At 43.2% G+C, this 13,229-nt stretch overlaps 1 protein-coding gene across 1 annotated transcript in view; it reads left to right on the forward strand.

Moving 5' to 3' along the window:
- Positions 1 to 4,900: 4,900 nt before the first annotated feature.
- LOC106955406 (glucocorticoid receptor-like) overlaps positions 4,901 to 13,229 on the forward strand; it is a 16,723-nt gene continuing 8,394 nt past the window's right edge. Inside the window, exons 1-6 of the mRNA XM_015045558.1 lie at positions 4,901 to 5,036; positions 9,967 to 10,161; positions 11,911 to 12,102; positions 12,216 to 12,332; positions 12,439 to 12,720; positions 12,875 to 13,019. Coding sequence (XP_014901044.1) covers positions 4,901 to 5,036; positions 9,967 to 10,161; positions 11,911 to 12,102; positions 12,216 to 12,332; positions 12,439 to 12,720; positions 12,875 to 13,019 — 1,067 coding nt within the window. The remainder of the gene's footprint in view (positions 5,037 to 9,966; positions 10,162 to 11,910; positions 12,103 to 12,215; positions 12,333 to 12,438; positions 12,721 to 12,874; positions 13,020 to 13,229) is intronic.

A 13,229-nucleotide genomic window follows, 5' to 3' on the forward strand; every position in this document is an offset into this window, starting at 1 on the left:
CTACTAGAAATTGTTTGTTTTGTAACATTTGTTGAATGTAATGTGAAAGATTGCAGTGTTTATTTTGAAGGTCTGCAAATATCTGGTTGGGTTTTGGAGTTTCAGCTTGACGACAGATAAAGCCGTCGTCGTCACAGAGAAAAGAACCTGCGTAAATAAGATAATGAACCGACTGAACTTGCTTGGTGAGAGGTTCCTTACAAGCAATCAGGGGAAAGATGAGCTTTTTTAAAGGGGGAGTCCTACTTTGATCTCAGTGACTTTGTTAACTTTTGCAGCAGCCCAAAGGGACGTCTGCTTGTTTATGGTGCGTCCCTGCTCCACTACGCAGTCATCTGTTGTCGCAGTAATTTATTATTAGTTGCAAGCTAAAAGAAATCTTTTTTTCCTCTCTCTTTCTTTGATTTTCCTGAGTTTTTCTACAGATTTGATCCATGTGTCATCTCAAAAGCATGTGCATTGGCCACACTTGGTTTAACAAGTAGAACGAACAAATTATGACCTTCAGAGATCACTCATGCATGTCCTATAAGATTAAAATTCTTTGGATGTATTGAAGGATGAAAGCGTCTCATTGTTCCTGTACTTGTTTCAGAAGCGACGCATTGACATTTCTGCTGCAGTTTTTTTCATATAGTCAGTATTTACACCCCCCCAAGACCCTCCCCAAACAATGCATCTTTCATAGCTTTATTACTTAGTTGCCCTTTAAAGTGTTAGGAAGGAGGCATCATGTGGAAACGACCAGTTCTCGTGTTTGTGTCGCTCTCACATTCACGCCTATCTGGTTTAGTATCTGACAGGGAGCGATCAACTTAGCGTTTGCACGCCAAAGGGCCTCCTGTTAACATTGTGGTTTGCTTTGCTTATTCTCGGTTCCACCTTCACTCCTCGCCGACATCTGTATGATTGCAAGGTGACCAGGAACAGGTGGGCAGAGAGACATAAGATACACCTCATCTTCTCCTAACGTGCAGCTCAGACCGCCCTGTCTTTGTGTTCCGAGTAGGTGTGTGTTTGTGTTTAAGCTTAGGCTTACGCCTGTGTGTGGTGTGAGGCTGAATTAACAGTGGGCGTGTGGCTGTTTGCCCTGTCAAACATATCAGGGCGCAAGTTCAGCATTTACATGTGTGGAGTGAGGGGAAGTTTGTTTTTATTGGGGCGCTTCTCCTTCATCCCGAGGCTCGAAGGCTGGAATGGCTTGAGGGTCGTCGGGGGGTTTCTGTCAGGCTTTCCTCTTCAGTTTCACAAGCAGTGCTGCACCTTCTTCCTACTAAATATGTCCTTGCTCGGTACTGAATAACCGACCTGCCGTAACCTCAGACTCCGACATGGTTACTCTGTGAAGGAGTGACTCAAAGTTACCCCAGTAAACAATTATTTCTCTCATAGTTATTTTTTTTTTTTGTTTTGTTTTGTTGTTTTAGCAGTATGACTTACAAAGCCCTTAGTTACACATAAAAAAGAATCATTTGCTCTGGGAAATGTCAGCTTTGTTACTATTTTTGGTGGAATACACACCCTGATCACGGGCTAACTGGTTCGACGATGTGAGGCGACCTGATTGAATCTGAGTTGTCGTGAAAAGAAATACCTGCGAGGAACTGCGAAAACACGCCGAAACCGAATTCCTCTGCAAGATCCCGGCTCTTTATTAGGCCTGTGTTTGCTAACCGTTGTTTGTGGGGAAGGCATTTCCTTCCCAGCCCCTGCAGACCTGTTTTGAATATTTATTAAAGAGACAAAGCGCTGTGGGTTATTTGGTCTATAAATTCAGGCTTGATCACTACCATGAGTCTTCAGGAAGTCTTGGGGGCTTTTTTTTTTTTTAATTAAGTGTTTTATATTGGTGAGCTCTTATAAAGCTGGCTTCCTGCACATGCAGACAAAAGCAGCATGGTGTTGCCTCGGCATACTGTTGCAGCAGCATGCAAAGCTTTTACACAAACTTTACACGCCTCTGTTACAATACCAGCTTTTTGAGCCTCAAAAAAATGAAGAATTATTTGCAAACGTTTGCAACTTGATGTGGTCAATCTTGATGTGTTACAAAGTTTACAAAGAATCCAAATAAACTCGCTGTACAAAGTGCAAAAGAATTGCCTAGCATGCACATCATCAATAATTGGAGAAAATTTGAGACATTAACTCGACAGAGAGGGCTGATCACAACACACAGGTAGTTTTAACAGGTTAAAAATGTTAATTGCCTTGATAGGACGAAATCTGCTGTAATCTCTGCTTTTGTTTGACTGAAACTTTTTCTTCAAAAACAAAAACCTCTGCACCAGGAACCTTTTGGGGAAACCGGGTTACGGTTAGAACCAGGCTCCGAAACTAGACGTTTTGTCTCAGCGGGTAGAATAATTTGTAGGTCGAAATGCCAGTAGCTTTTCACCCCAAACGTTCATGTCTGCAAGTAACCTGAGGATAAAGAGGGACTTTGGCTTACAGAAACCACTGGGGAATGCAAATATGAAACCGTCTCAACAACAGATTGACTTAAGAAGAAAATTTAAGGTTTTGCAATGGCCTAGCTGAATCCAGAGGTAAAACTAACACAAAGTCTGAGGAGTCACCTGACAAAAGTTGTGCGTAGAAATGTCTTCATTACTGGGGATATTTGGAGAACCTTGCAGTGGGGAAATGTCACCAAGTCAGGCTGCGGGACCCAGACAAACCCCTAACAAATGAAGCTGAAAATGAATCATAATGTGCTTCTAAAAAGGGTGTCACCATGCAACCAACTTCTTTCACCAAAGCTTTATTTTTACATTCGACTGCCACTGCGTGTTTTTCGTGCGCATCCTTGTGGCCGTCCTTATTCAAGAGTTTTCCGTTCATCTTGTATTTCCAGCATCAGTTCAGTTTTGGGGCCAATACCTCTAAATATTTAAGTGGAGCTGAAACAACGTGGTAAATTGTTAATGAACCAGAGAACAGCTGGTTAAAACTTAACAAAGAACAACCTCATCTGTAAGGATGCGACGTCCTGATGGCGGGGTAGCGGTAGCTAAAAGGCGTAGTTTTAGCCGAGCTGCTTGTGGTTTCTTTGACTTTCATGAAGCAGTAGCTGAATCTCGTGTTTTATGTGTTCGGCTGTTTTTATTGGTGTAATTAGGACAACAACCTCTGTATTACTGCTACATGAATAGGCAGCCTGTATAGTGCGTTAGTGCGGTAACTCATTCAGTGCAGTTCACAAGAGTTTTCACTTCACAATGCTTGTCGCCTCAGGTTTTTTACACAAGATCAAGTAACTAAAGCACATTCCCTACCTACCTGAACCAACTTCAGGCTTGTCTGCTATTGTTTAAGTTATATTACTATGCATTGTACAAGCCTACAGCAGTCTTTAAAAGGTAAACAGCGCCAACTGCATCTGCTTGATAATACAAGACCCCATCTTGAATTAGTCTGGAGGATTTTTTTCTGTTTAAGCAAAGTATTGCTTTAAAAGTATTGGTTAGACTTTATGAACTAACAAACACATCATTACAGATACACAAAATTAAATAATGGTTGCTTTTTAATAGGGCTATAAGTACTTTAGCTGGACGTTGTCTGGTAAAGTTATGAAAGCAGAGTGCATTCACACCAGCCCTGTTTAGTCCGCTTTTCACCAAACTGGTTTGTTTGCCTCGAAAGTTCGGTTCGGGGAGGAGTGAATGCGCAATCGAGCTTTGATGCAGACTAAAGAAAGTCCTCCTAAAAGCTTAGGTGTCAGGTCGAAGTGAACTCTGGTGCGATGCGGATGCATGTATATGAACGGCAAGTGGACCGGAGACCGCTTCAAAAGCAGAAAGCGGACAAAGTGCAGGGGATTCTAAGTACATGCAACCAAAACGCACACACGCGTGTCTAAAGCTAGCGTTAAAAGTGTCTTGCGGTCTTTTGCTAAAGACAAAAGAGAACTCTTACAATAGCTAAAATCCATTTTTTTTTATATCTATCTTGTGAAGAAGGAAGTTGGCTCTGTGTCTTTTTCTGAGCTTTTTGGGTCATTTTCTTTGACGGTTCTTGGTGAAACGCCGCCACAGACGAGGAGGGGAACAGGTTTTTTAAAGGGTTTGGTTCCTTTGACTCGGTACAGTATGAAATCAAACCGCACCAGCTGAAAATGTAACACATGTTGGAATTTTGGTTCCAAATTGAACCAAGCCTACCATTATACCCGCTGTGAAAACAGCCCAAGTTGATTCACAAGTCAGCATCTGTTCTTTAGCTAAATGCTGGTGTTAAACCGGAGGACTAGAAGACTTGGACTGCATTTAATCACCTGTAGTTCAAAATTGGAAGTATTTGTTATCAACATTATCCCATGTTTCCTAACCCTAGCATTTAAAAACTCCAATCTTTTTAATGCTACAGAGAAGAATGTTGTCCAAAAGCTTCTTTAAACCATTCAAAAAGATCAGCATTTAATGTGAGTTTAGTGATTGCATCAAACAGGGTCATGACTTTGTACTTAATGTCTATTGATCTATAAACCGTAAATGTATCCTCAGCATTTTTCATAATGTCCTTCAGTAGCCGGGTCATGGATTGAGTTTATTCCTCCCTCTGTTGATCGTTTTATTAATTACATGGAATAACACCGTCTCTCTCTTGTACAGATGGGATGAGTGACGAAAAATGAAAAATTAGACTTAAATAATATTATCACCTATTATTTATTTGCAATTTAGCTTCTGCTTCTATAAATAGTATTGTTTTTTACTATGTATTTATTGGAGACAATATCGCTTTATCCCCCCTGCAGCTGCACTTTTTTGATCAACATTACTGATCAGGTATATCTAACGGGGCCTTCTATGAATTCAGACGTCTCCTTTTTATTTAACAAAACCACTGACGGAAAACAGCAGATGGTTTGAGAAGTGTCTGCTGAAAGGCAGCAATGCAGAAGCGGAGAGTCGCAGTAAGTGAGATCCTGCTGCCGTCTGGAATTAGGCCGCCAGACGAGGTGCCTGGACAAGCCAGAGATCTCACTGTGGTGGGAGAACTCCAGGGTGTTTCTCACACGGGAATACTGAGTATGCTCTGAGAAACTGACTGACTCACTGTTTAATAAAGCTTCAAAGAGAGGGGGGGAATAAAAAAAAGCATAATAAAGTGGATTACACCCCAGCGACCAGGTGCTGAAACTTTGTGCTTTGTCTCAACTTCTGTTATTGACTTTCTTTAATCAGTAAAACCCCTGCATGAACACGTAGAAGTTACATAAGTTTTTAAAACAAACGACAAAAAAAAAATCTTAAAAACTGTTTTTGTTGCTGTAATTGCGATGTGGGTATGCTTGTTGGCCCTGCGGCTGTTTTTCCACAGCTGTGGCGTTTCCAGGACTTTGCAGTAACTTGAACACGCATGCTTCGTGACGACCAACCGAGCCGGATACCGTAGTGGAGCTGGTAATTATCTGGTAATTATTTTTGTCTTCGAAAGAACGGTGGCGTCGTAGAAAAATCTGTGAATGAAGCCGTTCTGGTGGCTTAAGCAGCGCTCCGACGCCATCCAGTTTGATTGAGCCGTTTCTGGTCCGTAGGGGTTTTATAAATAGCTGTGTGCTTTCATATAAAGCCCACGTCGTGCGTGAGAGTGTTGGCGGTTCTCGGCTTTCGCTATCTGCTGATCGCGTGGTCAGAGGAGCAAATGTTGCCGCGCCACACCCCTCGTCTCCTCTCTGGCTCTGTCCGTACGCTCAGAACTGGTTCAGGTCCACTCAGCTGGTTTGATTTTTCCAGCGCTTCCCCTGAGCCACATCAATACCTCCCTTTGAACGGCTCTTCTAGTAAATATTCGAATGCTTCATAAGTTACTGTCTACAAAACGCTGCTATCTGAAATGATCACATTCTACTTGTTTTTTTTTTTTTGTTTGTTTGTTTTTTTGAACAGTGTCGTCTAATATTTCAGGCCTCTTTGTGCGTGCTTTTCTTGCACTGAACACCTTCTTGTTGCTAAAACTCCATTTCGCATGCGGTGTCGTAACATTAAACCGCACATAAATGAATAAAGGTATGAGCTAATAGTTGATCGCTGCTGATTCAATGTCAAAGTCCTGTTGAATCAACAAGCAGAAACGCTGATCTGGTTGCTTAAATGTTCTTCATGCATTTTAACCAGTTAAGTCGGACTCCGTCAGCCCCCCTCCGGACCTCTGACATAAGCCAACTCTTGTTAGTGAAAACTGAAAACACTGGAGCTCTGTGACGGCCTCTCTGTGTCTGTCCATCTTCACTCCCTGCAACCAAGGGCAGAGAGCTGGTCTGTCAGCAGAAACTCTTGAGCTGCTGCAAATCACCTCCATGCTTCAGCCTGCGTGTTTGGGTGTGTGTGAGATGCACGCTTGTTGTCTTCGTGCATTCACGTGTGGGCGTGTCATTAGGGCCGCCGATGGCAGGAGCGACCGCGCGTCTGCACGAAGCTCTCGCTCTTCTGACCTACTTTCCTTCCCGCCTCCCCACATCTGGCGCCGAGTGAATGCACCGGATCAAATGCCAGCCATTCCAGCTGCTTTCACACTGGCGCTGCATGCCCGTGCAGCCGCCGCTTTCATCCTTCTGTTTACTTCTTGTTCTGGTTTAGCATAAGCAGGCCTCTGGAAATTTGTTGCTGTGTCGAGGTTTGGGAGAGGCAGCAAGCTGTCTGATGGTTTTGCCTCTCTTCCTTGTTTTTTTTTTCTTTTTTTTTTTGTTGTTTTTTCCCTGTCATTGTTGAGTCAGCGGAGTGAAACTTGGGAAAGAGGGGAGCTAAGGACGATAAGTTTCCACTCAGCAGACAGCCGTCAATTCATTTTACAGACCAGGAAGCAGGTTCCCATCTACACTGTTACTAACGGCTCCCTTCAGGAAACTAATATGGAAACTCGGATCCTTTGGGGTTGTTTTTCTTTCGCTTCATCATGTTCGGTTTCCTCCTGTGGTTCTGAAGCCAAAGCAGTAGCTGCTGCTTTGGGCAACAAAAAAATAAAAAATAAAATAAAATATTAGGTAATCGAAACAAGTTTGTAAGTACAGCAGGGCTGCTGTGGATGAAAGGTGATTATTTATCACACACATTTGTTAATACCAGTTCAATAGTGTCTGGCCTTGTCACTTTAAAAGGAAAAAAAAAAAACTTTAAATATTGTTGTAACATTTCACGTATTTCTTCTTCTTTTATGGTAGGAATAGAGTGGCTTTGTTAAGTTGTATTGTCATTTTTCTTAGGACTGAAATGATTAATTATGATGAATTGATTTGGCAACTAATTTAGTAATCTATCCAAAAAAAAAAGGAAATTTGGAGAAAGTACAACATACTCAGAACAATTATTAAGCAAAAGCGCCACTAAAGAAAAATATATTTACGTATATATTTTGCATTAAGATTAAAGAAAACTTTTGTCTGTAAATATTTTCTGTCTTCATTTTTTTAGCTGCCGATGTATCCGTCGCTACAATGTTCAAGCGAACACTAAAAGAATGCTACGTTATTGCATTTTGGACAATGAAATGTTTTTTTTCTTCTTCTTCTTTAACAGCGGATTGAATTATTTGTTTATTTGCATATTTTAATGTTGTTCTTGTATAAAAAAAGACTTAAGCGGTTCACTGAAAAATCAGCAGAACATGCCGGTAGTAAATTACTTAAATAGTTATTAGGGTTTTTTTGATATATAGACTAAATACAGAATAAACACGTGCAAAGTTCAGTAGCAATTTAATTGTTTCCACAGCAGGTTTAATCATTTCTAGTCAGTTCATCACCGTCGTGTGCTGGAAAAACAAACGGAGAAATGACACAACTTCATTCAGCCTCACCCAGCTCCCTTCAAACTAGTAGATGCTGACAAATATGACTTGCATGCAGCCTTGCTCTCACACGATAGTGTTGAGGGACATATTAATAGTGGCCTATGCATAACTACTGCATGAAGTGTCTAACACAACGGCTCTTTGGAGTGTCGGAGTGTCGCATGCTTCTCTTCCTAATGGCCCCCGTGTGTCGTTAAACGACGCAGCGGCCATAAAACATTTGCCATCTTAAGAGGCTCACAAAGGCGAACACTGCATTTACGTTTGCCAGGTGGCATGTCGAGGTCCTCGCATGCAAAACGTGCGCCGTGGCGTTTCTTTTTAGCGTTTGCGAGCGCACGCTGCAGATGTTTTCGGAGTGGAACACAGTCAGACTGTCTCCTCTCGCCCTCCCTGCAGCTGTGTTGTTGTTCTGCGTGTGAGAATGATTCAGAGCGTGCAGACCAGTTCCTGCCGTACTATTTTGGTTGGTCTGACCTCGGGGAAAGAAGCACTTCCTTGAGCTCATCCCCTGCCTTCCTCCGTTTGCTCATAGAAGCTTGACGGAGAGACGGTTGGGTCGCCTTCGCATAGAAAGCCGCACTTAAAACATGTACGGTTGAAAGCGCGAGCATTGGACAAGCATACGTTGGAGTTGGGTTGCAGTTTTCTCACATCTTCAGTGGATTGCGATGTGATAGACCAACATAAAGTTTTGTATGATTGTGACGCGGAGGGAAGGACTAAATAATCTACTAATAAACATTCAAAATGTGTGGCATTTATTTGTGTGCAGGCTTATGTTTGAGCTTGAGACATTTTACAAAGAAAAACTGGCAAATATTTTCTCCCAAGACGGGGAAACATGTAGAGACATACCCTAAAACACTGAGGTCAAGTTTATTTGTAGAGCACATTTCAGCAACAATACAGATCAAAGTGCTTTTTATGTTTTTGAAAGGAGTAAACATTATGTTGTAATGCCACAATGAAAAATCATTGAGTAAATACACCTCAAGAATGCTGAACAACGTTCCCCTTACTACTAGGCAGCTCTAAGCAGGTGGGGTTTTAAATAATTCAGTGTTTCAGCATCTTTGCAGTTTTCTGCTGATGTAGCAAAATGTGGTTCTACAGATTACCTCAGAGCGGAGGAAGGTAAATGCACTCCACACGTTTTAGATTTAGATTTCTCAGAAAATATGAAAAATATGATTTTATTTTTTTTTTAAATCATTTTACCACTACTTTATTTTCATCAAAATAAAGTAGTGGAATTTTTTTTTTTCCAAAATTCAAGTTCAAGTTTGTGGTTCTTGGAGAGGTAACCCCATGAAGCAGGGCGCTGGGACGCTGGGATTATTGTTGGCTAACCCCCCCCCCCCCCATATAAACCTGTGATCGATCTCCCTGCTGCAAACTGCAGCAGCCTCGTTTCCGTGTGGTAATCTTGACAAAATCGACGCCCGTCTCGGATTGGCTGTAATCTTCTGGCCGATAGTAAACTCTCGGGGAATGCGAGAGCTTCCTGTTGACAGCGAGCGTTAACTCATACAGATGGTTTCTGAAAGAGGAAATTTGGTCTCACCACAGAGCTCTGCAGCTTCAAGCAGTTTGCCTCCGACGGTCCACACAGACAGATTTGCATATTCTGTGTCTGATGGTATAACTGCGACGTAAGCTGCTTAATTTGAGGTCCGCTTGCGCGCTGGACGGCGGTGACTTCATTTAACGCGCACTCGTCGTCATCGTCGTCGTTGTTGTTGTTGTTGTTGTTGTTGTTGTTGTTGTTGGGAGCGTATCGTGAGTGAGGTAATAGGGTCTGAAAGCCCTGCAGCAAAGCCGACACCACCTCGCTGACTGAGAGGACAAACTGGTTCCCCCTTTATTTCGTCCACCGTCGTTATCTTCATCTCTGTGAAGCGGATCACTGGCCAGAGTGGCTAAAAGCTAAAAAGGGCTTTGAATGTGCTTCGTGGTTTCTCTCTTTGATCCTAAGCAATTAATTAATTCAGTTCCACGCGACGATAAATCTGTAGATTATAGCTCATTTATTCGCGTGGCTGACCCCTCCGTCCCTTCCTCACGGTTTTGCTCCCACTGACCACTTTGTTCAGGCTGACCCAACAGAGGTGGGTCTGTGCCAGCCTGTGCTCACAGCTTGCCGTCTATGACTCCCCCTGCACACAGATGTTGATTTGTCTCCGACAACTGCCCTCGCTGTCGGCCCCAGACGATGCGCCAGCTCGCTGCTACCTAATCCGTCTCTGCGCTCGTGTATCAACAATTTCGACGGGCAACAAGTCCAGGGCGAAAGTGGATCGAGAACCAACTTCTCCGACTGGGAAAACAACAGAGGCTTTACGGTCAATTCTCCAGCCTCCGGTCAGCCGCAACCTCTTGAATTACAACCCACCAAAGAATTCAGGCTTCCCTGAATTCTTGGGGCTGCAATCCTTTTCAGTGCCTCTCTTTGTTTTGATACGCTGGACGTATATTTGAGTTTAGTTATTAGCTGCTTCTGTTGTCTGTTTTAGTTTTGCACAGATAAAAACCATAGGGCAACATCTTAGGCTGTTAATGTTTTAATAAATTGAAATTCTGTTTAATATCTTTGCAGCTAATTCAACATAGCTGATTTTTATTCCACCTAAAAAGTCTCCGATGATATGGCTCATGCAACACTTCAAACATTCGATTGCAGAATATGTTTTAGAAATATAAACACTTTTTAATTAAAAAGGGAAAAGGAGTGCTTTGAAAAAAAAAAGAAGAAAAAAATCAAGATATTTGCGAGGTTGTGCTTAAAAATGCGCTGAATAATTAAAGACAAGATTTCAAATATGTTTAGTCTTTTGGTTGCTCATGCTGTGCTCTGCTTTTGGAGTTCATGACTGAGACGAGAACTTCAGACCAGAAGCTGCAGCAGCCAAGACGGTCTTCCTCTCTGGCTGTCCTGGTAAAGGCCGGCAACCTGCTTTGTTTGGAAAAACTGTACTCTCTGTGTCACAAACACATGTAGAAAATTGTTAAAGCTTGAAGTGGTGAAGTAACTTAAATAATACAAAATGTTTCCAGTTGCCTTTTTGTAAATGTTTGATAAAAGATCATTTTAAATAAGTAAAAGAAAAGACAAAGCGAACTTTACGTGATGGTGTACGGGAGGAGTAAGTTGTGAATAATGTACTGAAATCTACTAAAAAAAATTGTCTGAACAGAGGAAGAATTGAGAGGATCTGAAGCATTGCAGTGATGACTAGAAAAAAAAAAATCGTTTATATATCAAACTGGGACACATTTACTCGCAAAATAAAATGTTTGAAAGTGCAACTTTTACAGCTGCAAGTTTTTAAATGTTGACAGATTATTCATCCAATTTGTTACAGTGTTGCTCTTGGTTTCATTAAATTTGAAGTGCACATAAAACAGTCAGATATTGTTTGGTGAGCTGAGTAAACAATGTTTTTTTTTTGCACATGTATCACGGAAGACCTACTGACCGCTGTGTGTTGTCGGTGAAGCTCAGAAAGCTTTTTATTCTTCCTGTCTTAAAGTTTTCCTGCTTCATGCCTTCTTTTTGTATGGCAAAGTGAATAAAACGTCCCCGATTCAAACCCTGCAGAAGTTTGTTGGTGTGTAGAGCCTCTGCTTAGAGACATTTATCATTTAAACCCGCTCACTGAGGCAGCATGCACACCCACCCAGACATGCACAGTATTGTATGTCAGGGACTCCATATCCTTTTGGTGTGTGGTTGTTATTGCTGCGGCCACTGGGCTTGAAAGGGGTGTTGACATTTGGCGCATGGCTGCAGCAAAGCCTGACATCTCCTAGTGGTGGTGTGGAAGACTGCATCCCCCAAAACCAGAGTGGACCGGAGCTGGAAATGTTTGTGGTTCGATCAAAGGAGGGCGGGTTGGTTTATAGAAACCGCTGGGTTTAAATGGTACCACAAACCGTAATGTATTACAGTTACATTAACAAAAAAAAAAGCATAATCGGACTTTGTCTCTGCAAGTAAAAGTTTGTCTTTATTTTGTTTTATTTTATTTTATTTTTTTTGAAGCGTTTAGAGCTGCAAGTGGAGACTGAACGAAGTTTCCTTTGAGGTCTCTGCTTTCAGCCGCTAAATCTCTTCGTCTTTGTTTCCCTTCTCACGTTTCAGTTCCATCTCCAGACAGGAAGGGGGCACTCCGACATCCACGACTCAGGGAAAGAGCGGGACTCATAAAATCTGTCTGGTGTGCTCTGATGAGGCCTCGGGGTGCCATTATGGAGTCCTCACCTGCGGCAGCTGCAAGGTCTTCTTCAAGAGAGCAGTGGAAGGTACGACAACGTCGCTGATGATTATTGGCATTTGTGTTTGCTGCTGCACGTGTTGGCCACTGTTGCCGTTGAGATATAAATATATTTAACAGGTTTTTTTGTGTGTGCCTCAGGCCAGCATAACTACCTGTGTGCCGGGAGGAACGACTGCATCATTGACAAAATCAGGCGAAAGAACTGCCCGGCCTGCCGCTTCCGCAAATGCCTGATGGCAGGCATGAACCTGGAAGGTACCGCCGAACCAAACGGCCTCCGAAGCAGGTCGTACGTTCTCGGTTTTTCAATGCGTAACCTGACGTCTTTCTGCATCTTTCTCCCCTGTCTTCTGTCCGAAAGCTCGCAAAACGAAGAAGCTGAATCGCTTAAAGGGCAACCAGAGCAGCAACCCGCCGGAGATGATGCCCTCGCCGCCGGTCGAGGCTCGCTCGCTGGTGCCCAAGTGCATGCCCCAGCTCGTCCCCACCATGCTGTCCCTGCTGAAGGCCATCGAGCCGGACACCATCTACGCGGGCTACGACGGCACGCTCCCGGACACGTCCACGCGCCTCATGACCACGCTGAACAGGCTGGGCGGGCGGCAGGTCATCTCCGCCGTGAAGTGGGCCAAGGCTCTGCCAGGTGAGCGACGGGCGTAGCTGCTCAGAACGAAACGGTGGTCTGCTGCGGTTTGACTCGAAACGGCGCTCGTACGCGTCAAATTTGCTGTTAGGAACTTTTAACGTCGAGGCTGATCCCGGGTTAACGGTGCATATTTTTTCTTCTGTCTCGCCAGGTTTCAGGAACCTGCACCTGGACGACCAGATGACCCTGCTGCAGTGCTCCTGGCTCTTCCTCATGTCGTTCAGCCTGGGCTGGAGGTCTTACCAGCAGTGCGACGGCAACATGCTCTGCTTCGCACCAGACCTCGTCATCAATGAGTAAGCACTGCACACTTACTTGGTGTTTTAAATGCTAATGATGAGAGCCGGAGGGAGGTGAGTGTATCCCCGCAGGATGCTTTTTTTTTTTGTTTTTTTTAAACAGGTTAATCAATCACCTGTCCAGAGTTGAGTTGTCAGGATGTTTGTAGCAACAAGTTGAGGACTTTGGTTTATTCTGTCGAGGTTCAAGAATCTCTGAAAAAAAAA

Source organism: Poecilia latipinna, unplaced genomic scaffold, assembly GCF_001443285.1.
Source record: "Poecilia latipinna isolate Pla-1442-1.1 unplaced genomic scaffold, P_latipinna-1.0 Scaffold731, whole genome shotgun sequence".
NCBI classification, from domain to species: Eukaryota; Metazoa; Chordata; class Actinopteri; order Cyprinodontiformes; family Poeciliidae; genus Poecilia; species Poecilia latipinna.